This window comes from Lissotriton vulgaris, chromosome 9, assembly GCF_964263255.1.
Source record: "Lissotriton vulgaris chromosome 9, aLisVul1.2, whole genome shotgun sequence".
In the NCBI taxonomy this organism is placed as follows: Eukaryota; Metazoa; Chordata; class Amphibia; order Caudata; family Salamandridae; genus Lissotriton; species Lissotriton vulgaris.
The window spans coordinates 339,362,782-339,387,847 of NC_141697.1; the positions used below are offsets into that span (position 1 = coordinate 339,362,782).

Here is a 25,066-nt window from a genome sequence, read left to right on the forward strand (position 1 = left end):
GCTCTCATCTGGGACCCAAGTCGCTGAGCTGGAACTCTTTTTTGAGTAGTAGTCGCAGCACCACGTTTGTTCCTCCGCGAGTGCGGGCTCCTCTTTGCCTGGGCTGGCAGCGGCTGGGAAAGTTTGCTCCGTTGTTGTTGCAGCCATGAGTCGGGTCTCAGGGTGGGTCTCGAGGCGGCAGCTTGGATATACGGTGGCCTGCTTCGGACCGGTGAATGCATATACAGCCGGACTAGTACCCGCATGTCCCCGCTCCATCCCTCGGCGAGGCTGACCACCGTGCTGCCAACACCGGGACCTTGTTTGGATCCACCGCCTGCACTACTCTCCAGGATAGGCTGTCGCCTGTCTGTGAAGGAATTAATATCACAGGCAGATTGTTTGCAAATCTGTTTCTGCTTGTTGTGGTTGAGCAGCTCCATAAGTGAGGAATATAATGGCTCTTTGGCTGACTTTTGCACTTCTGATTGGCACGATTGGTGCAGGTAAGGACCGACCCAATCCTTTTAAAAATGTCATTCCCCGTTGTATTCCTTTTTTGTGATCTTTATTAGTCGCATTTCAGGCCGATTCTACAAATGTTATTTTTTGTGATTGGCGTGTAGCTTCTCCTCGTAAACTTTGAAATTAAGCTGTAAATGTACATCTTGTGAGTGCTGTTTCTGTTATTACATTTCCATTTGTAATGTCGCATTTTCTAATTATAGCGTTCGCATGTGATCACTGCTAAAGTTTAATATATGGACGGCCTTAGCTAACCTCTCCTTGAGAAGAATTGCGCCGCTGGGTGGTCGTTTGATTTATTCCATGCCATGTGGCCTGCCCTGCCTTTCCAGTGCTGTGTTTGTTTGGCTTTTTTTGTTATTGCCTTTTGTCGCACCCCTCCCCACCCTAAGCTTGCCTGGTTTATTTATAGTTTTACTTTAAATATTTGGTCGCGTTGCTTGTAAATACTATTTTGGTGGATACAGTCATGCCGGCGAAGGGCTGACGGGACTGGCTCCTCTGTTAATCAACAGACAGCCAAGGAGGTGGTAAATGATGCGTGGAAGCAATCTGGGGTAGCTCCTCTCAGAGAGGAACCCCCTCCACCCACCCACATCTCAGCTCTGGCAACCAGAACATCTTTCTCAGAGAATGAGTGTAAGGTGGGGAGGGGTCTTAACACCTATCTGCACTTGGAGCACCTCGCAAGTTGTTTGAGGGTTATCTTTGGGGGAAGCAAGTCTGGAGAAAGAAACGGGAGTCCACCCCTCCGAGCAGAAACGCACAGACATGATGTGCAGTGTACTGTAGAAAGAAACGCGCAGAGACTACCGTAGCAGAGGCGCCAAGTGCGAGGCTCTAGCTCCAGAGACCACGCTGCCGAAATTTCCCATAAAAAGGAAGCGTTTTTCTCAGAACAAAAAGCACCAAACGATTATTAACGCCCTCTGCACCCCTCCCTCCTTTCCCTTATAACGCTCCTCCGAGGACAGAATCCTGTGCAGGACTGTTTTTCCGAGTGGTATTTAGGTAACTACAATCCATTCGACGACTTCTTTATCCTCCTCTCTTTCGACATCATTGCTATTCAGCTTTATTGCCAGGTAATTATGAAAAATGTAGCGTTTTTCATCTACCAAGATCTTGTGCAGATCCTATAAACCCCGCCCCCAAACAGTTACGTTTTGTGGAGGTGTTCGTGGTGTTGGGACGGCACAGTCTGCACAGGGAGCGTTCATAAGGTTACCAACCTCTTATTCCCTGACACATAAAAAAAAAGAAATGTGATGAGCAATGCCAATAGCTCTAACTTTTCCAAAGGCAAAACGATTGCATTGTAAATGCTTGTTGCTAAGTAGCTTTCCCTCGTGGGTCGGAGGCGTGTGTGGGCTAGGCTCCTCAATTAGTATTAAAAAGAAGCAAAAGCGTTTCCCCGTTTCCGGAGCCCCAAGCCCTTTAAGGTGACCTCACTGCATGGGCAGGGAGCAGCCCACAACCGCACACTGGAGACACAACAATGTGAGGCCCAATACCTGGAAAATGGCTTTATTTCAAAAAGTCTTAAGCGCCTGTTTCCTCTTGACCAACGTTTCGGCTGGGATGCCTTGCTCACGGACAGGAATGCAAGCGCCCAGGTATATATACCAAGTAGAGATGACAAAATAAATTGCTTACATTTTGAATAATAGTGGTGTAGATAAAGGGGTTTGCAAAAGAATCACCTTCCACTGTATTCATGCCTATTTTGTATACCTAGAAATAACATGGTGGACCTTAACCTTAACTACCCTTTTCAGATGTTTTTGCCCGCTGCCACAGTTGAAATGGAGCAATTGAAATCCATACTTTAATGAAACGGTGTAAGAGTGCACAATAAAGTGATGGATGACATTCTTCAATTTATTACAGCCATTGGACACACCCATGTGCAGATTTTTTTATGTCATCTGTACTGTTGCAGAGAAGGGACAGCCACATGCAGACCACCTTGGCCATGCCCCTTAAAGGCATGCCAAACTAAACTACCAGGACAGCTCCATTCTGGAACGGCTAGCTGCAACAAATACTTGGAAGCTACAAAGATCTGGGTTTGGAATTTAAATATTGATTTAAAGTTTGGCGACCCATTCATACCGTGATAGATATCATGTCCGCTGCATTACAAGCGTTGTAGGATATAATGCCCCTGTAATAACGCAGACGGGATAACTGTCACTTTGTGGCAGAATAACCCGTCCACAAAACTCTAAATTTGGGCCTTAATCTGTTCAAGAAACAGACAAAATTATACAAATGGGTTCCCCTCGCTCCAATTAGGGCCAGACCTGAGGAATGCCTTACTGTTAGGTAAAAGAAGTATTAGTAATAAATATGGTTTCAAAAAAATTCTTAAGAGACACTTATTTTGAATGAATTCATCTTTCATAAGAAAGGAACACATCAGAACCAGTGCTAAGACATCTCTTTCGGAGAACATTGCATTATACAACAAACTAATAAAGTATAACATAAATCAATCTTTTTATATCCTTCAGGACTTCTTCAGAATCAGGCTTTCTGCATAGAATTTATTGTGAAGTGGTCTTCAGAATCTTGCTTTCCACACAGAATTTATGCTGAACTGGAAACCATTAGGCCCAAATTTACCACGTTTTCTTGCTACGCAGTGCAGCATACAAATATACAGCCCTGCGCTGCGCAAATGACAAATAGCACAGAGTCATACTTACAAAGACTGGCCTGCTGTTGGTGTTGTTGTGGTATTGGTTATATATGTAGTGTTGTGCGCGTGTATGTCTCGTGTGTGTGTGGCGCGTGTATGTGTGTGGCGCTTGTATGTGTATGCACGTGTGGAATATGTGGAATGTATGCTTGGAAGAATGTAGTGGGAGGGAGTCAGTTGCTGAAGGGGAAGGTGAAGGATGCAGCTGTGTTCGTGTCGCTGTATTTCCTACTACTTGATGGAATAAAGAAGAATTGAAGAACCATGATTGCCTACGAGTCATCTTACCTACAATATATGGCGACGAGCGGGATGCAGCGGCATTGAACACAAATTTAATAGTCAACTAATTATTCGTCTTATCCTAACAAGAAGAGTAATGAAAAGAGTTTTGAGAAAAGTAATGAGCTGAAAAAGTTTGCATGTTTTAGATGCGGATCTTCTACCCATTTAGCAAACTATAAGTGGTGTCCTGCTCTTGATAAAATATGTACTAATTGTAAAAAAAAAGGACATTTTACTAGAGTGTGTCGCAACTTTAAAGCTAAGGTCAATTTTCTACAAGATGATGAGCAAGATGACATTAATTGTGTTCAATTTGATAACCAAGACAATACTTTTCACGTAGTAGGTGAGATATGCAGTGTACATGATGAGTCAATTAAAGGGACGAGTAAGGTTAGAAAGTTACCATCATGCTTTGTTAACATTGATGGCCTAGAAGTAAAGGTTATGGTAGACTCTTGTGCGTGGTATACCATTATGGGCATGGACCTGTTTAAATCTCTTTGGCCCAACAGGTCATTATTGGGACCTGATGTTCATCCTGGAAGTTACACTGGGCACAAAATACCTTTGGAAGGGTTTATACTAGCCAAAATAAGTTTTGGACACAATTCATGCCAAGGCAAAATTTATGTGGCTAACAAAGGTGCAACTATTTTGGGGTGGCCACATATATTTGATTTAGGTATGAAAATTGATCCTAGGTTGGATTGTCCTGTTTATTCTATTCAGAATGAGTGTGTTGAGAGGGATAGTTATTCAAATCTCCAGGAAAAATTTCCCGATGTGTTTTCTAATGGGATTGGTAAAATGGTTGGTTTCAAGCACAGAATCATATTAAGAGAAGGTGCATGTCCTGTTCGGCAAAAACTTAGGAACGTACCTATTAGTTATAGAGAAAAATTGGGTGAAATACTTAAAAAATTATGCAAGGATGGTATTGTGGAACCAGTTGAAAGTTCAGATTGGGTTTCGCCAGTCGTGATTTCGCTTAAATCTAATAGCGATTTGCGCCTGTGTGTCGACCTAAGATGTTTAAATGAAGCTATTTGGGTTGACACATTTCCTCTTCCAAATTTGCAGGAGCTTACATCTTCTGTTGGTGGATCTTCTTGGTTTTCCAAGATAGATTTGACGAGTGCATATCACCAAATTGTATTAGAGGATGATTCTAAACACTGCACTGCCTTCATTACCACAGAAGGAATGTTTAGGTATAAACGTATGCCGTTTGGCCTTGCAAGTGCATCTGCGGTTTTTCAAAGGGAAATGTGCAGGGTCCTACAAGGCATTGAAAATGCTAAAGTGTTTCAGGATGACATTTTAATATATGGGAAGAACAAGGAGTGTCATGACAAAAGTTTATATGCGGTTCTAGATGCATTAAGAAAAGAGTGGATTGACTATTAAAAATGAAAAATGTGTGTTTGGGAAGTCCGAAGTAGAGTATTTAGGACATGTCATATCCAAAGATGGTATTCGACCTAAGGTTAGTCATGTTGATGCTATTTTAGCTGTTCCTGAACCTACAAGTAGAGAACAATTGATGTCATTTCTGGGACTGACAGAATTTTACTCACGTTTCATTGAAAATTATGCCTCAAAGGTTGAACCCTTGAGATCACTGCTAAAAAGAGGTGTAATGTTTACATGGGGTGACCAACAAAAAACATGTTTTGAGAAAGTGATGAAAGAGATAGTTACGACACCATGTCTGAAACCTTTCTTGCCAACTGCTGAATGTATTTTATCTGTGGATGCGTCTGGGTATGGAATTGGTGCTGTGTTTTCTCAACATGTTAAATCTGAAAAATGGGTTGTAGCGTATGCTTCACGCACATTAACAAAAGCGGAACTAAATTATTCTGTAATAGAAAAAGAATTGTTGGCTGCTTCATGGGCAGCTGAGAGATTCAGGATGTATGTGTGGGGGAGGAAGTTCAAAATTTGCACTGATCATAAACGATTGGTGAACATCTTAAGGCCTGAAGGTGGGAAGAATTTAACTCCAAGGTTGGCTCGTTTAGCTTCAAAGCTGCAGATGTTCAGTTTTGACATAGAATATATTCCGGGTAAAGACAATGTAGTTGCGGATGGCTTGTCAAGACTACCTAATGTGGATTTGACAGATGTTAAAACAAATACTGATTGTGAGATAGCGTTTACCACTAAGAATGTTTTTCTTATAGGTGTTAAGGATACTGATAGTAATGTATCTGAGGCATCTTGGATGAGTGAGATGGATAAAGATGTGGTTTTGAAAGAAGTTAAACGCTTTATAGTTGAGGGTTGGCCAAGAGAATCCAATTTACGTGGTGTGTGTGCTGCGTTTTCAAAGATCAAAGATGAATTGTGCATTGTTAATAATATTGTCTTAAGGGGCGACAGAATTGTGCCTCCAGTTGGTTTAAGGAAGAATATTGCTGAGAAAGGTCATTCAGGACATGGTGGTATGTCCAGCTCAAAAAGGAGGGTCAAGGAGTGGTTCTGGTGGCCAGGTGTTGATTCCATGGTGGATCGATTAGTAAGGGACTGCAAAATTTGTGGTACTAGTGATAAAGTGGCAAAGCCATTAAGTGTGCCCTTAACCATGGTGGAGTTACCTGAATATCCGTGGCAAAAAGTAGCTATTGACTTCATGGGGCCATTTTCAGCCTTATCGTCTATGGATTGTTATGCCATTGTACTAGTTGATTACTATTCGAAATGGCCCGAGGTAAGAATGGTGAGTGGGATGACTACAGATGTGGTTATTGAGTTTTTAGAGGACGTGTTTTCAAGGGAAGGAGTACCAGAAGTTTTGGTTTCGGATAATGGTCCCCAGTTTGTGTCACAGAAGATAGAAGAGTTTTAGTGGTGATGGGCATTAAGCACATCAAATCATCACTATATCACCCGGAGGGTAATGGTCAGGTTGAGCGCTTCAACAGGGTGGTTAAGGAAGTGATCGAATTGGCATTGAGTGCAGGTTTACCTTGGAGGAAAGCTCTACAAGAAAGATTGACCGCATATCGTGTGACTCCGCATTCTGCTACAGGGAAGACACCTTTTGAAATTTTGAGAGGTAGGAAACCATTTACTGGTTTGGTTCCTTGGTGGTTGAGGAAAAGAAATGATAAAATGCAGTGTAATGGGAAGGATATTGATGAAGAAGTCAGATCTGAAGTCAAAAAGTATCAAGATCGCAATCAGCAGTATCATGGAAACAAACATGTTTGGCCTTTAGTTAAGATTGGTCAGATGGTTAGGGTGAAGAATCCTAGAAAAGTGTTGAAAGGTGAAAGTGTATGGTCTAGACCTTTGAGAGTAATGAAGGTGTTTGGTAGCGCTGTGGAATTGGAAGATGGTAAAAGGTGGAATTTTCGGCAATTGAGTTTTTGCAATGAGAGGAATGGTGTGGTAGGTGCACGTTCTGGTGGTGTTGATGATGGGACGTGTAATGGTTATATGTTAGGTGATGATTTTGGTCTAGTAAAGGAGTTAGCGTTAACTAGCAGTACGGGTAGTTGTAGTACTAGTTGTGATATGGGAAATGGTGTGAGAGATGTTGTTGATGTTGGATCATCTCGTACCAATGTTGGTGTTGAAGGTGAGAACCTTCGCCGTGGTGACAGAATAAGGAAGATGCCTGTCCGGTTTTCTGATTTCAAATTAGGGTAATTCTTTTCGTGGTGACTTAAGCTTTTGAGGAGGAGGGTGTGTGGTATTGGTTATATATGTAGTGTTGTGCGCGTGTATGTCTCGTGTGTGTGTGGCGCGTGTATGTGTGTGGCGCGTGTATGTGTATGCTTGTGTGGAATGTGTGGAATGTATGCTTGGAAGAATGTAGTGGGAGGGAGTCAGTTGCTGAAGGGGAAGGTGAAGGATGCAGCTGTGTTCGTGTCGCTGTATTTCCTACTACTTGATGGAATAAAGAAGAATTGAAGAACCATGATTGCCTACGAGTCATCTTACCTACAATAGTCATCATCAACGCTGTCCCACAAACAGACTGCTTTGCACAACAAATAGCCTTGAACCTTGGCCCAGACCTTTCTAGTGCAAATTTCTATGCATAGACAGCCGAATAATGGTCTGACTCATTGATGTAGACTTTGCACTGCAGCACAAATGTAATGAATCTGTTTCTGGGAGAAATCAACGCATTCTCCCTTGTTTGCATCTACTTCGACTAGGTCTTGAATTTTGTATGCAAAGTCTGGTCAGGTTACCTTCTACGGATGTTTGCGCAGAGCCGCCTCCAGAAACGAACCCTTCATACAAAGCTGCACAATTGTGGATTTGGTGCTGTGAAAAAGGCACATTTCCAACACAGACCTCCTTTTGAATTGGTAAACAAATCATTTCTTCTGCTGCTTTGGGTCATGCTAGTGCTGTGGAAAGCTTAGTAAACCTGTACATTAGATTTTCAGATTCCAGCGACAGGCCAGACTTCTCACCATGGATCATAGCTAAGGATTTAAAGTAGATGAGGAAAATGAACCATTGTCCTTCTGTTTCAATCCCTGATCGAAAATAAGCTTTCACCAATTCAGTACCAAATCTCATTTATTCCACATTATTTCTCTGGCACCTTTATTGTTGAACATCGTTTACATTTCAAAATTATCGCCACCTACATCGGTATTAAGCTTTTTATAAGAAATAAAAACGTATAAAGATTTCAAAACAACTTGTATAATATGACACACCTTTAGGGATCTTCTGAGACTCTTACATCAAAAATGACATTGTGGAAGAGACAAAGAAAAGGACTCTTCCAAACAAGGGCCTCTGGTTCAATGTCCACCGTAAAATTTGTAGTTTCCTGTTTTTCAATTTTGAGTTACCGAGTTGGGACTGGTTTTGATAGAACAAAAAGTTCAACAAAAGCGGAACAATGTCTCTTATTTTAAGGAGAAAATGGAGAAATGCCTGACTTAAAATGAGTGAGGGGAGATAAATATCGTCAGCCGGATGACTGAGCTTCCTCGGAAGTTGACAACGGTGTTGACGGTGACCATTTCCAGGTCCAGCGTGATGTCGCGAGGCCCCTTGATGGGACGAGTCATCACCAGGGTGGCACTAATGGGGCCTGTTTGCTGTGAACAAAAACACACAGAAGCATGCATGAATTTCTTGGGCGTTTAAAATAAGAGTATCATTTCATGTATTACATAATTGTGTATTGCTGCTGCATGAACATCAATCCATAAACTGTTTGCATTCTATCACATGAAATGCTTTAAGACACACCTCTCCAAATCAGACCCCTCGTCTCTTCTACCTCTCAGCATAAAAATACAGACCAAAACAACCTACTCAGTTTAATTAGTCCCTTTTTAGGTCTGGCTGTATGATGACGTATTGTTCACAATTCCTAGTAAGCATTGGCGTAGCCAATCGGTCATGCCTTTGGGAGCCTATAAGTGTTTTTAGCCATGCAGCACATACACATGGTGTGGCCAATCGCAGAGTGACACACACTTCCATAGACCAACACTGAGGAGTGTGGAACTGGGGAGAAAAGGTGCTAAAAGTGACTGGTACCCAGCGTGTTATGAGAGCGTTTGTTGGGAGATGATGATGATGATGATGCAAGATGAATTGTGCTAGGCAGGAGAAGGACCCGATAAAAATAAGTCCATATTAATATCTATGACTTGTTTAAATAAAAAAGAACAAAGAACAATTGTTACTTACCTGTAAACAGGTGGTTCTCCAGTATTGGTGTCTTTCATAGATTCACATGCTTGAATATCCCCCGTCGTCGGAGTGGGAGTCCCACGGTAAATAAAATAGCAATAATATATACTATATATATATATATATGTAACATAAAGCCTGAAATATGTAATAGAAAAAAGGCATAACAAGCCTACACATATTTCTACATAGGAATGCATGGAAAAGGAAAAAACCATTTGCAGTCTATCATTGTCATTATGTTGGTCCAAACTACAGCCAATCAGGTGCCAGCAACCCTCTAGAACCTTCTCCTCAGAGCTCAGCACCTCAGATTTTCGTAGCACAAGAGTGACCACAGAGTCTATGAGGAGAAGAGAGCCTCTGAGGGGAGGAGGGTGGGTCGCATGTGAATCTATGAAAGACACCAATACTGGAGAACCACCTGTTTACAGGTAAGTAACAATTGTTCTTCTCCAGTATTAGGGGTGTCTTTCATAGATTCACATGCTTGAATAGAATAGATAGCAGTACCCTCCTTAGAGCTGAGATTGCAAAGTACATCCTCAAAAGTTAAGACAATAACATACAGCTGAAAAGCATATAGCAATCACAGAAAGAAATGGAGGAGGGATCAGAGGCTCACCTTATTGAAAAAGATGACGAAGCACTGCTTGCCCCACTGCGGTATCCGCTTCGTTGACAGCTTCCAAACAATAATGTCTGGTAAAGGTGTGCCTGCTGGACCATGTCGCTGCTCGACAAATCTGGTGTAGAGGCACCCCAGCAAACAACGCAGTGGACGATGCCATCGCTCTTGTAGAATGTGCCTTAACTGGACTCGGTAAAGGCCTGCCAGCCTGCTGATGGCAAAATGATATGGCTGCAGAGAGCCATCGTGCCACTGTCTGTTTAGTCACGGAATGCCCTTTTCGCAACAGTCCATATGCTATAAATAGCTGATCAGATTTACGGAAAGGGGCTGTTCTGGAAATGTAGAATTTTAGACAACGTTTTATGTCTAAAGAATGTGCTCGTCCTAGCTGTATATTTCCATAGGCAATAAACAGTTGATCGAATTTGATAATGACAGAGGTCCTTGCAAATAGAAATTTAAAACATCTTCTGATGTCAAGAGTATGTAAATGCCCTCTCCGCAGGGGATTGTGGATTAGGAAAAACGTCTTTAAGATAACTGGTTCTTTCAGGTGAAAATCCGAAGGCACCTTTAGGCATACCCCTTGTACGTAGCACTACAGAATTGGGCGTGAATCGTAAGAAAGGTGAATTGACAATGAGAGCTTGAACATCACAGACTCTTCTAGATGAAGTTAATGCTAACAAAGAGAAAAAACGTTGCATGTTAGGAAATTGAAATACATCCTAAAAATTGGCTCAAATGGGTGGCGCACGAGCTGCGCTAATACTACATTATAATGCCATGATGGAGGCGGACGACGTACAGGAGGAAACATTCTGAGTAGTCCCTTAAAGAACTGTTGTATTCTGGAAGAATAAAGAGAGATGGACCCATCCTGACGTTACCTTGAAATGGCTGCCAAAAAGACCTTCAACGTTGTATGAGATAAGCCTGATCTTGCCAGGTGCAAGAAAAAAGGTAATATCTGGTCCGGCGTTGCAAGAAATGGGTAAACCCCAGCAGATTAACACCAAATGCAGATTATTATTTATGTATTTATTTATTTTTGAAGACTGTATGTCTTTAGTAGGTGCTCTCGCGTAAGCCAGTACCTCTTTACAATCCGCCGAGATAGTCAGATGAGCTAATACAAGGTGCTCAGACACCAAGCTGCTAATTTTAGAGAAGCCGGATCTGATGGCAAATTTGACCATTCTGAATGGAGAGGAGATTTGGAATTGGTCGAAACTGTATTGGATCGTACTCTGAGAGGAGAAGAAGTTCGGTGAATCAGTATTGGCGAGGCCACCTGTGGGCGATGGGAATCAAACGATACGGCTCTTTGTTCATCTGACGGAGAATTCTCGGAACCAATGGTACCGGAGAAAAGGCGTAAGCATATATTTGAGACTAGTTTATCGAAAACGCCTTCCCCTGCGAGTCCCTGTGGGGATGCCAGCTTGCAGAGAAACAGGCATAAGCTGTTCTCTTTTTTTTTTCTTTTTTTTTGTCGCAAAAGGTCCATTCGATCCGCCGTTGGCTGATGCAGTTCCTATTCATGGGTGGACACCTGTTGACCTGCTGAGGGTGTCCGCCAGCACATTTGCAACTCCCGGCACATGAACAGCCAAGAGTTTGATCCTGTGCCATATTGCTCAAGCCCCTATCTCTTGGGCTTTCTGAGATAGAAGAACCAACCTCGTTCTTCCTTGTTTGTGCAAGTAAGGTATTGTCTGTGCAAACCAATACTGTGGCTCCTTGAATGATAACACGAAAGGATTTGAGGGCTAAGAAGATAGCACCTAGCTCTAGCCGATTGATGTGCTAAGCCCTTTTGTTGAGGGTTCCCATTCCCTGCTGAACCTTCAGCCCTTGAGATATGCTCCTCAACCCTCGAAGGGATGCGTCTGTGGTGATTGTGTAATTTGGCACTTCTGGAAGGAATAACGTACACCCCTTCTACAAATTTCTTACTTGGACCCACCAACAAAAAGGGGGGGGCCTCTTGCATCCGAGGATTGATTTGAATGAGATCTACAAAGGAACTGGAGACCTGAAACCAACGTAGAAGAACCACCAAGTGGGAGATGCAAGCCCGTTGTTCGTGCGAGATAAACACCCTTGCTAGGTTGGTATTGATTGATGATCCGAGAAATGTTGATATCGGAGCTAGTACTAGTTGTGACTTGTCATGATTTATTGAAAATCAGGTCTTGAAACAGTGACTGACAAGTTTGGGTGTGCTGGACTGATTGTAAATAAGAGCGAGCCCTTATTATACAGTTGTCTCAGGAATGAGAAATTTGTATGCCTTGCAGACGTAGATAGGCTGCCACTGGTGCAAGGATATACTTAAAGACACTTGAAACGGACCTAAATCCAAGAGGTAGGACCTTTATTGAATAAGTTCTGTACCTATTGTAAAGCGTAGCCACTTCCTATGATTAGGAAGGATTGGCACATGAAAATAGACATCCTGGAGGTTGAGAGTAGTTATAAACTCGTTCTGGCATAAGAACTTAGGATTTTGTTGAGGGACAACATTTGTAAAGTTTGCGTAAAGATCTAAAATCATGCAACACTTTCCTCATTTGCTTGTTGATGAGGAACTGAGAGTAAACCCTAACGCTGTTGGAGATTCGGAACCACTCCGACGGTCCCTGTTTGTATCCATATAGACACTTGTGAAAACGACACCCGTAGATGAGAAGGAGGAGGTCCCTTTGGAGGTGTAGAAAGAGGGAAATTAGACAAATTCTAAAGTGTGCCCTTGGGCATGACGTTTAAAAACCCAACGGTCCTCTGTCACCTTTGACCAAGTGGAGTAAAAGTGAGATATTAGATCTCTGAAGTTTTTGGAGGGAATAAAGGTGTGTTCCCGGTAATCCATTGTTTCTTAGAAGAGTTTGCCTAGGCTGTACGATGATAGTCTAGGTATGACCTGTTGGTACTGTGCCTATGTGACTGCGTTTGATTTGAGTAACGCAATTGATTTTGATTGTAGGAGCCAATACTGGAGGGAACTCCCTTGAAACAAAGGACGTGGAGCTACGTCCTCGGCACCACGAAAAGGCTGCGATTCTATATCCCGAAGGTGCGGGCAGTATCTGTGTCCTTTAAGATGGTCTGCATTGCCTCATCAACATGCTGGCCAGAAGGGCTCCTCAATCAAAAGAACAAGTGAAGTATAGAAGTCTGAACCTCCTTGCGAAAGACGTAGCATTGAAGCAAAATTGTCTTTCCCAGACTGCCCCTATAGCGAGCTGTGGAACACCTGTACACGCAATGTCCGCTTCACAGTGTATCATTTCTGATGCACTTCTCTCTCGCTCTCACTCCTGCAGGATCTTCAAAGCGTGAGGCTTGGAGGATTCTGGAATAAGTGCTACTGGTGCCAACATGTCAGAGCACATATGGTGGCATACTTGCCCAACTGGCTTGCAAGATAATCGCTGTGCCGCCTGAATAATGACTGAGGCAGGGTAGGCTGAATAGTGGGGAGCTGCACATTTCTTGTCGAGGCGTGAAAAACAAAAACCGCCGGCACAGAGTTTGACCTCTGCATGAGTCTAACACCTTCTTGCTAAATAAAGTCTATGATAGGAACTGAACGAACTTGTTTTTGTGGTTTCCCCCGGACGAGGGGAAAAAAGGAAAGCGATTCGCCGCTCTCTTCATAAGGAGGGGAAAACCTCCAATATTCACCGGAGGTGAATGCAATAGAGCTCCAGTTTTTAGAGGAAGATATAAAGGCAGGAGTAAAAAGCCACCACGCCATCACGTGGATGTAGCAGAAAGCTGCAGTCGACGAGATAAATCGTCTACCAAAACACATTGTGCATAAAAGACAACCGTGTGTGAAACCAACTGTCGACGGGCTCAACCGTCGACGATTCCAATAGTTGACAGGGTCAACCGTCAACGAAGCCAACTGGCGTTGAGGCTGAATGTTGACGAAGCTTACCGTCTACGGAGCTCACCGTCTATGGAGCTCACTGTCTACAGAGCTCACCGTCTACGGAGCTCACCGTCTACGGAGCTCACCGTCTACGGAGCTCACCGTCTACGGAGCTCAGCGTCTACGGAGCTCAGCGTCTACGGAGCTCTCCGTCTACAGAGCTCAGCATCTACAGAGCTCAGCATCTACAGAGCTCTCCATCTACGGAGCTCATCGTCTACAGAGCTCATCGTCTACGGAGCTCATCGTCTACGGAGCTCACCGTCTACGGAGCTCATCGTCTACGGAGCTCACCGTCTACGGAGCTCACCGTCTACGGAGCTCACCGTCTACGAGCCTGTCGTCTACGGGGCCCACCGTCGACGAGCTCACCGTCGACGAGCCTACCGTCGACGAGCCTATCGTCGACGAGCCTACCGTCGACGAGGCCACCGTCGATGAGCCTACCGCCGACGAGCCTACCGTCGACAAGCCACCGTCGACGAGCCACCGTCGACGAGCATACCGTCGACGAGCATACCGTCGACGAGCCTACCGTCGACGAGCTCACCGTCGACGAGCCTACCGTCGACGAGCATACCGTCGACGAGCCTACCGTCGACGAGCCTACCGTCGACGAGGCCACCGTCGACGGGACATATATCGTAGACGAGCCTACCGTCGACGAGCCACCGTCGACGAGCCTACCGTCAACGAGCCACCGTCGACGAGCCTACCGTTGACGAGCCTACCGTCGACGAGCCTACCGTCGACGAGCCACCATCGACGAGGCCACCGTCGACGGGACATATCGTAGTCTAGCCTACCGTCGACGAGCTTACCGTCGACTAGGCCAACTGTCGAAGAAATTACCATCGACAAAAACTCCCAGTGGTCTACGAGCCTGTAGTCGACAAGAGGGCACTGTCCTCACTGTCGTCGACGCATACCTGGAGGCGTTGTCGCTGCAGAGCAAAAGTGATGGCAAAGATTGTCGTCAGAGGATACATAGACCGTATCGTCGAGAAGCTGGCACATTTTCACGTAGAAAAGTGCGCAGTGTGAGTCTAGACGCCTGAGAGTAAATCTCGTGGGCGTAGATGTGGGAGGCAGACTCAAAGAAGGCCAGAGACCCCTTAATTGTGATGTTACTTCAGCTGGTGAAGTAGAGGAGAAGCATCACTTAAAACGTGAATGTGCAGGACAAACAACAAAAATTCCTCCCACATCAGAAGGGGGGTACAGTCTAAGCACAAGAACAACCCCTTCTCCTCTTACCATGTCAGAGACAAGCAGAGTGTTTCCATATACTCTTCATGAGGGTTCACAGGAAAAGGTCACAGTTTCCTACAAGTGACACAGGGTCTGAACGTAGACTTCATGTAAGAAGACAGTACAAAACTGTGATATTAAGAAGAAGAAATTGAAGGAAATTGAAGAAAATTGAAGAAAATTGAAGAAAAAAACTGAGCAGAGCTCAGGGAGACTCCCTTCACACGACGTGCGGTAGAAAATCTGAGGTGCTGAGCTCTGAGGAGAAGGTTCTAGAGGGTTGCTGGCGCCTGATTGGCTGTAGTTTGGACCAACATAATGACAATGATAGACTGCAAATGGTTTTTTCCTTTTCCATGCATTCCTATGTAGAAATATGTGTAGGCTTGTTATGCCTTTTTTCTATTACATATTTCAGGTTTTATGTTACATATATATATATATATATATAGTATATATTATTGCTATTTTATTTACCGTGGGACTCCCACTCCGACGACGGGGGATATTCAAGCATGTGAATCTATGAAAGACACCCCTAATACTGGAGAAATAACATACCTTTCCTTCTCTTAGGATCATCATAGCCTTGGGCAGAAATTGTTTACAATTCAAGAATCTGTAGTAGTGTTCTGGGAGTCGCACCTCAAAAAAATGTACAAGTGGAATGGGCAACCAGATGTGTGGTAAAAACCTCTGTGTATATCTGGCAGTTGGCAAGATTCTAACGGTGCCACTAAGGGTAAAGTATACCCTACTACCTTGGGTACACAGACACAGAGGGACCAAACACAGTCTCTGTTAGATATGTTACAACATTATTACACCCCGGCACTCTACACGTTAAATAGATAACAATGTATAACCTTAATAAGTTTGTATCATACAACTCGAAACTCAATATTTTAAAGGCATACAACAGAGATGAGTCTGTACAAAAGTTTCTTTCTTTTAATTAATGCAGATATTCTTTATATATATATATATATATATATATATATATATATATATATATATATATATATATATATATATATATATATATATGAAACAATTTCCGTCAGGACTGTGTGTACCCCTATTTCAAAACAATTGTAAATACAGAAATATTGACAAAAATCGTTGCATTACACGGTCCTGATCAGAATGCACAAGAACAGCCGACACCTGTTTCGTCCAGTGACTTCCTCAATGCTGTAAAAACAATAACAGAAATTCATATGTGCTATTAATATCGAAATATCGGAATTTTACATGTCCAAATTCTAACTAAAAATATCAAACCCATAACCTGCAAATGGGTTTACTTTGATGTCAGAACAGTAGAGAAAAGAAAAAGGAGATCCCAAGAAAATGACTTGCAAGTAAATTAGAAAAGATTGTGAATTTTCCCCATAACCGTGCCTGATGACATTTTCTTCAAATAGAAAAGAAAAATTTTCTTAGATAAAGGAAAAACACTGTGAACAGTACAGACCAAGAAATTCAACAGTACAGACCCAGAACTTCCACATAAACAGTGCACACAAAACACTAATCACCAAAAGTATGTGACGCCCAGTAAGATATACTCTCATTAAAAGAGATAAAACTTCCAATAACTGACCTCGCAGAAATTGTTTCAATAGTCATGGTGGTAACCAACCATATCTCTTCAAAGACTAAAACAGGACTTTGTTGTAGCATCCAAATCAAACAGTGTTCTGTAATCATAATCAGAACACAAGATAGTCATAAATCCCTCAAACAATCCTGTTTTTAAAATTAAAACTTGTGAAGCACACAGTTGGCTGCTAATGTGCTCTTACTTGTGTATATTGCCCATAGAATTTTCACTTGTTAGACAGGGAAAGTCCAAAAAGTCAGGTTCAAATGCAGCTACCAATAAGCTTTCTACAAATGCTCTGATTGACAATAAAAGACAAAAGTAGAACCGTCAGTCCTATGTCAAAACTGGCAGCTATGAATTTAAATAGCCCCAACCTATATATCTATATAGCTATATGTCTATATAGTAGAAATTGCTGGACATCCGTAATTAATAAAAAACAAGAGCTTAGTTTAACTGTATTTAAAAAGTGATTACTACCCCAGAGGAGGTGTCGAAGTGCTTTTCTATAAATAGCACGCCACCCCGAAACCCAATAAGGATTTGTGGTGAATTAGTATAGGAAAGTATGAGTTAATTTGGGCAGCAGACATGTGAGTCTGTTAGTTGGATTGAAAAGGATAATGGACGGATAGAAGAGGGAAGAGCTAGAAAGTGTAGATGAGGTGAAACAAAATAGTACTAGTAGAGCCCAACGTGCCAGAGGGAAGATAGGAGGCAGGAGTCCTGACCAGAAGTCATTGAAGAAGGTGTAGATGCGAGCCACATATACAGCCTATCAGCCACATTGCTTTCCGCTTAGTTCTATTAAAAGATAAAACATTATAATCAGACCCACTTATTTATCCAAACCCTAATCTTCACATCTGGTAAAGAAATAACAGCCACAACAAGCACTTTGCCTGATCAGCTTACATATAGCTAAACACACAAAGTGCTAAACCAAATGCAGAATTAACTCTGTACAATCTATTCAGAATGGCACCCAAATATTTTAAGAGAAACTCAAGTCCCAATCCTCTTTGGTTTTATAAGAGCCTTTCTTCAAGCTAATTACACCATGCTCTTTTGCCACACTCTGACAAACTAAACAAAATGAGCTCTGTGACTGCCTAAGCAGGTAACTTAGTACAAGGGTCAATGCTCTTGCTGCAGAAACCAGTGAGGTACATGCAAGTCACAAATTCGGATTATCGTGGGACTGATTCAGCCTTAGTGCTGGAATACAGGGAGACCCGCCAGAGCTCCTACAGTTATTGCTGAGCTCAATATGGGATGTAGGCTAGCCCCACAGAGGACAACTGCATAGCTGCCAAGATTTCAGATTACATTTGTGTGCCATTTTGTATAGTTTCAGTGTACTTATGAGTAACTTTCAACAACCAAATGTGTGACACTTAGAGTGACATTTTCTCATGAGCAAAATTAAGCACTGAAGTCCTGGGAAACACAAATATTCGAAATGACAACCAAATAAGCAACAAGAGATTCTAATATTTTGAAACTGCTGCAAAGTAGTTGAAATAGAAGGACACTTACCTAGTGCCCTTGTAAGCTCATTAAACTGTAAAGCAATTGTGTAACCATGATATTAAACAATAAACAAGTTTTTCGGAGGTAATACTTCATTAACTTTCTTTGTAGAAATACAAAGACACACAATTAAATTAATTTTAAAAATACCTACTCGATGTTAGAGATTGCACTTCCATTAAAAAATAAGAAATGTACTATTACAATCCATATGTACATGTAGTCAAGACCAGGTACATGTAGTCAAGACCAGGTACAGCACCTTCCAACTGGACAAAACTATTAATGTCACACAGCACAGTGATAGACATCACTGAACTCACTTTTTCAGAGCTGGCATTTGGCAGGTGGTGCCCGGGGTAACAATCTTTTTTGCTCCCCCTCCCCCATGACCTTCTTTTTTCCTTTTTCACAGATTCCCTCACTTTAGCCTACACCAGTGCCCCTCATCTCTCCATAGACCTGCTCTCACGAACATTTCATTTGTTTTATTGTGCTGCTCATACCAGTGCAGGGTGTCAGAGCACTTTACATCACATACACATTATACAGACACAATTAATTATTTGTGGTTATTTTATATTAGGAAATGTTATTTTAAAAAATGAGGATTACAATGTGTATGAATCACGTCATCCATGCTAGTAGTCACCATATTTTAATAATATTTGGTTTGGAGAAGCACAAACTCAGGATTTAAAAACATACCACGGTTGTTGAGGTTAGTTTACTAAAGAGAATGCATGTCTACCCAAACTAACTTTCAGCAACATTAGGATAATGAAAGACAGGAGTTGGTGGGGATATATCATTGCAACCTATACTAAGCACTTTACATGCAGCTGATTTCTTTGATGACATTTTTAAGTCACTGTGTAAATTATGATTGTAATTTATAAATTGTAAGTAACAAAAGTATCTCTGTGACAAAAGCAGTTACCCACTGAACTATTAACATCAAATAGTATTCGGTGATATGCAGAATACACATTCTTTTCAGCAGGTACAGTAACCCTCTGTGCTGCTTGTGAGTCAAAACTTGCAATAGACAAAAATGATCTTCATCCATTAGGAACATTAATCACCACATTATCTTTGACTTATGGAAGGAGGCACAAACAGTGCTAGGTAAATACTGCCTGCTGCCTCGGGCTGGTACCTGTAGCTACAGTCTGTGGAGTCACTCACTGCAGGCAGCTGCTCTGACAGTGTTGTAATGTGCCGGAGACAGGAGTAAGTGACCGGTCCGGAGAGGGCAGGCTGGCACAGTGTCAGAGATGAAGCTGACCCATCTGCAGCTATAGATTGAAGTCATGGTGAGAAGGCATGGCATGGCATGGCACACTGTCGTCAGAGCTGTGCCCTGCACCTTCAGACACTCGGCACCCGCTCTCAGCATGAACGGCGCAGCCCCGGAGCAGGAGGAGTCATGGAGGCCCTTTACTTATCCATTCTGCAGCGGTAGCAACAATTCTTGGGGGAGCAGGGGAGCTGCTGCAGGAATTTGAAATGAAAACATCCTGCTGCTGGGAAGCCTGCACTGACCAGAGCCTTTTAGTGACAGTCAGTGAGTAAGCTGCCAAAGTTAGTGAGAGCTGCAGGACAGGAGTGCCGTTCTGTACAGCGCAGTGAACAGTGGTCGAAGTGGGGGAACAAAAGTAGGGGAACTGAGGGCGGAGACTCCGAGGGCGGGGATAACGCAAGGATTGGATCAGTGGGCGGAGTCGAGGTGTGGCCAGAATGTGCTGTGTAGCCCAATTTTTTGTATTTATTTGGCATTTCACCGACCAGTTACACCTTATTGTGTTATTTAATTCAACCAATGGATACACTTGATTATTTAAGGTTTAATAGGAGTTATTGGCACTTAAATACATTCACAAAGTGGGATATATTTCCAATCACACAATGTCCCAAATACGCTTAAAAGTGGAATCACAAGCTATTTGACTCCAAGCCATGCTGTTTTTCTCATTAGCACTTCTCCTCCCTTCTTCCACAAAAGCAGGTCAAACATGAATAACAAAATATCCTAGTTTGCAAATTTTTTCCATATAATTATGGCTCTGCCATATTTGCCACATAATACATGATCAACTGCATAATCTTATACTTTTAACTAATCATTTTTGTAGCTCAAACTGATAAAAAGTTACTAAAAAAACGTGACTTGAGTTGCTGCTAAGTGGACGGCCCTTTGCAAAGGTTGACTGATCACCTTTATCGCTGCTGAATTTGTATGTTATACTGATACTAATGAGGCTGAATCTTTGCAGAGACTTAACATGTGTAAAAATGTCTAAATAATAAAGTATAAGAAAATATATTGCATTATGCGGCTGCCTTTTTTTTGTTGCATAATTTAGTCAACACTGCGGCATCATTTTGTCCCCCAATGCTGCATAATTCCAGTGGCTCCAGAGCATGTAGCACATGTTAAAAGGGCTTGTGCATGAAGCAGAGAGATTGTGAAGTTTGCAAACGTAGTTTGGTGTGCGTGCAAATCCTGCATTGCCGACCACTCGTGAGTTGCAGCTACTACTTCTGAAACAAGGCCAATGGAGGTACCAATGGATGAGACGGACTGGTCTCGTGGGCAGGACTGGCTTCAGTGCTGGTGGCGCTTTGTGCAACAATGTTTGTTGGTGCCCCCAATGATCATCTATGCCTCGGACTCCCTTACTACCACCCTTTAACAGTCCCCCTCAAGTCTCCCTAACCACACTCTTTATCAGATGCATTCAATTTGAATTACAGCGCCACTCATACCAGTGTACGGTGTCAGAGCACTTTACATCACACACACTACACAGAGACAATCATTTATACATGAGTAAATCACTGTATAGGAAATGTTACATAAGACAAAGGACTACAAGGTGTAGAAGCCACATGACATCCATACTAGTAGGCAGTATTGTTTAATAGCACACTATTCTATGTTAGGATTTTAACTTATAAACTGCAAGTAACAGAAGGATCTCTCTGACAAAAGCAGTAACCTACTAACGTAGTTAACATTATGTGCACTTTGTGATCTGCATGGTACATGTTCTTTGCAGAAGGCACATAAACCCTCTGCGCTAACTTTCCAGGAGTCAACCCTTCCAACACAAAACTCCGATCTCTCTCTGGGAAGAACATTAATCATCAAAGTTATCATGACATTTTTATTGTTGTTGAAAATTGATGGATGCCAGGAAGGAGGCAACACATTTTTTTAAAACCATAATATACTTGCAAACACTATGCACCCACCCGAAATAGGTACCCAGTGCAGTCACACCGTTCGCACTGCCCCAACCTGCTCAAGGTTCATGTGACCTCAGTGACAGAGTCACAATGACTGGATCACTGTTGCTCTAGGGTGTGCTTCTTCATAGGCCTGCCCGCAAGACTGGAGTTGAACTTCAGTATGGATTGTGGTGGGCAGGCCTCCAAGGTTAGCCCACAATTGACACCACTAGGGTACACCTGCTTGTGCTAAGACATCAGGCCTAGGTCTAGTAGGGCCTTCTAAGGTCTAGCATGGGAATATGCTCCCTCAGTGGAGTGGCCTGGTGGACTGGTCATGAAGGCTGAATCCGGTTCCCCAGTTCCAAATTTGACAGCTCTGGCCATAGTGCCACATTCTCTCCCCCACTGAACACCATACTGCCCCACTGAGAGAAACTCGCACTGCCTTCAGCTACAACCTAATTGTGCCCTGCTATAAACACTTGGATGTTGCTCAATTCAAATTATGCACTTGATAAGAGTAATATGCTACCTAAAAATAAATAAAGTAAAAGCAAACACTCATAGGGGATGCAAGATTAAGTAAAGCATGTGAAATGTAAGCAGAAACAACATGGTTACCTTAACGATATCTCACTCACTATTCAGAAATCAACAAGTGGCTTTACCTGAAAAGTTAAGGACATGACTACAGGGCCCTGAAGGGAACCGTTTCAATGTCCATTGCTTATATCCTTACAAAACGTAAGCAGTTTGGTTTAAAAAGATCACATCCATAAACACAGAGCCATGGTACACATTTTGTTTTCCAATCCACCCATCAACCAGGTATTGTAATACATCCAGGAATGGTGCACTTCCCCACCTGGGGACAACAATGCTGTTCAAACAAAAACGAGAAAACGAAAGTAGCTCTTCACTGCAAAGTCTGTAAAGTGAGGCTGATGCGTTTGGATCTAAATAAAACCAATCTGGCCACTTTGCAACCACTCTGTCTTGCTTCATTTAGTTATGTATTTATTTTTCATATTTAAAACCTTTTATTTCTCTCCATCCCGAGGTTGCACTTTGGAATAGAAAAATGTCAGAAAAAGGGCATTTCCCGTAAGAGTGTTTTTCTTTTTTAGATCAATTTCACATGGAAGCAACTAAATGAAAGAAGGAAAGAGGTTATGGACCCTTTCTTCAAGTCACGGTTTTCAGTAAGCGAGTAGCAAGACAGTAAGAGATGGACTAATAGAAAGAGGGGGGGGGGCAGCTGCCAGCACAGAAAAGAAAAGGACATTGTCCGTGTCTTCTCTGGACAGTAAGGAAGAGACAGAGTCCTTTTCCTTATCCTCCAATCCCCGAACATCCACGAAAGCAAGCTGAGCCGTATCTGAATGCCTTTGCTATCTCTGCCATCCCAGGACACAGTTTTGAAAAGAAAAAGTAGGGGAATGGAATCTGTTTAATAAAATAAGTAGGGGCACGCCGTGCCCTTCCAATCCCGCCCACTTCGACCACTGGCAGTGAAGTCCATGTTGACCCGGGCTGAAGAGTGCCCATGCACCAGCCGATCCAGTCACCTGCATGGCTGGTGGAACTATGATAGCTGGGACCAGCGGCACCAGCTGGGCCAAGAGACAGCAGCCCACGATTCAAGGTGGCAGAGACAAAATCCGCTCCGCAGGGCTGGGCCCAGTACATGTGTGCCAGAGGCTGAGTGCAGCACTGGCCGCAGCAGGTTTGTTTTTTCAACTCTGCGACCGCCCTTGCGAAAAGATTGTATCAAAAAGAAAGTTCAATAAGTCACCTTAAAACAACTCCTAGATTCCCCTGAGGCTGGCAGCTGTGAGTGCTGAATGCAGCTAAATAAATTGGGTGAGGCAGGCGGTGGCACAACAAGTTGTTAATAAAAGCAGCCCTCGATTTTCTGGGGTCACAGGGGGCATTTTGGCACAGAGAACTTGCCTGGGCATAGGTCCTGAGGGCACACAGCAGCATGCACTTTCAAAATGTACTCTTGAGAGCTGCTGCTTGTAGTGAACATATTGGGATATTAACTTGTTGACACTTCATGTTAAATCCAATTATATTAGGAAGAACAGCTCAAGGACCACATAGGATAACAGCAGTTACAAAGGGCAGCGCACAGCAGGCTGTTTTGGCATAGACTGCTGAGCGTTGTCTCAGACAAGTTGAAAATTCGAACACAGAAACATTAATACTATAATATGCAAAAAGGGCCTTGAAGGACCTCCATTGGCTCCCAATTGAGAAGAGAGTCCATTTTAAGTCCGTGTGCATTCTGCACAGGTCACTCCACAGGGAAAGTCCCATCATACTAAGACTACTTGCTACTCCCTACATCCCCGAAAGGTCTCTCAGATCTTCCTTAGCACACTGATTGCATGTCCCCAAATTTAGCAGGTCTCGCTGGAGTGGCTGTTCATTTTCTCATCAGGCCCCCAAACTTTGGAACACTCCTCCCCTTGAATTGCATCGGCTTTCCAAAGAGCGCTCATTCCATAAGGCCCTGAAAACGTGGCTTTATAATTATAGTTCTGTTTATGAACTAATTAATATGTTGACTGCTCGAACCCTGCGAGGCCTTTGGGTAGCCATGTGCAATATAATACTTGCAGAATAGAATAGAATATGGTATACAAATACAATGATACAGTAATACAAATGGCCCACTCCAACACTTCTTAGTTTGCTCCTCTTCAGAGACGGTGATGATTCTGTGCCAGACAAATACATTGTAACAAGCCAGGCCCGGAGCAGGTTTCCATGAAAACCAGAGCTACGTCTTCTCTGGGCATGGAACTCATTGCCTGAGACAATGCAGAAAGGTTAAAATAAATGAGACATGCTAAAATCATATTGCTTCGAGCATACCTCAGAAGAGGTACAAATGTGAGTGTACAAACATTACACTATACGTTTAAGACATTTTCGGCATGAGCAAATGTGAAGACTCATAGGTAAAGACTTGCAGGTGGCCGAGCACGACAATGTCCCTTTTCCATGTTTACTCGCACTCTGGAGATGCATGTAGCAGCTAAATCCTTCCCACATCTCCACAACTGTGACGACACAAAGGAATGGAGTTCCAGTTGGACAGTCCCCGAACCAATGCCTGTCAATGGCATGCTCCCAGGTCCCGTCTACTTAAAAAGAGTAGAGCTCAAGATAGACAGGTTGATTTAACCCAGCCCCTGGCTGTTCAGCCAGCCTCTAGGCGGGCGCACTGCTGTGTTTGGTGGAGCTTGGGGCCCATCTCGTTCCGGGCTCTGAGCGCAACGAGATGGCTGCTCAGAGCCATCTTGAGTGGGGGCTAGGGCTCATGTTATTCCTGGCTTTACTTGTGGCTGTGGAGTCAGAGTCTTAAGTGTAGATAGTTTAACCTACCGCTCTCTGTGGTCTTAAAGTCTTTCTTACATTGCTTGAACGTTTTTATCTCACCTGGACAAATCTGTCAGAAAGAGTATGACATTATCCTATTTTCCATTGTTTAACCCTTTCGCTGCGGCCGCCATTTTACCGCTGTGCGGTAAACAAAAGAACAGGGCGGGCCGTGACGAACCCCAGCCGTCATCAGCACATGCCCACCGCGGGGCGTGACGGCTGGGGTTCGTCAACAGCATGGGAGGGGTTAAATGTCTCTTTGTTTATTTCTCGGGTGAATGAGGGGTT

At 43.1% G+C, this 25,066-nt stretch overlaps 1 protein-coding gene across 2 annotated transcripts in view; it reads right to left on the reverse strand.

Annotated features, from left to right (window-relative positions):
• Window positions 1-8,023: 8,023 nt before the first annotated feature.
• Window positions 8,024-25,066, reverse strand: part of FBLN5 (fibulin 5) — a 272,407-nt gene continuing 255,364 nt past the window's right edge. For both annotated transcript variants that reach the window (XM_086937681.1, XM_086937680.1), the window contains exon 11: window positions 8,024-8,574. In XM_086937681.1, coding sequence (XP_086793807.1) covers window positions 8,413-8,574 — 162 coding nt within the window. In that variant the 3' untranslated portion in view covers window positions 8,024-8,412. The remainder of the gene's footprint in view (window positions 8,575-25,066) is intronic.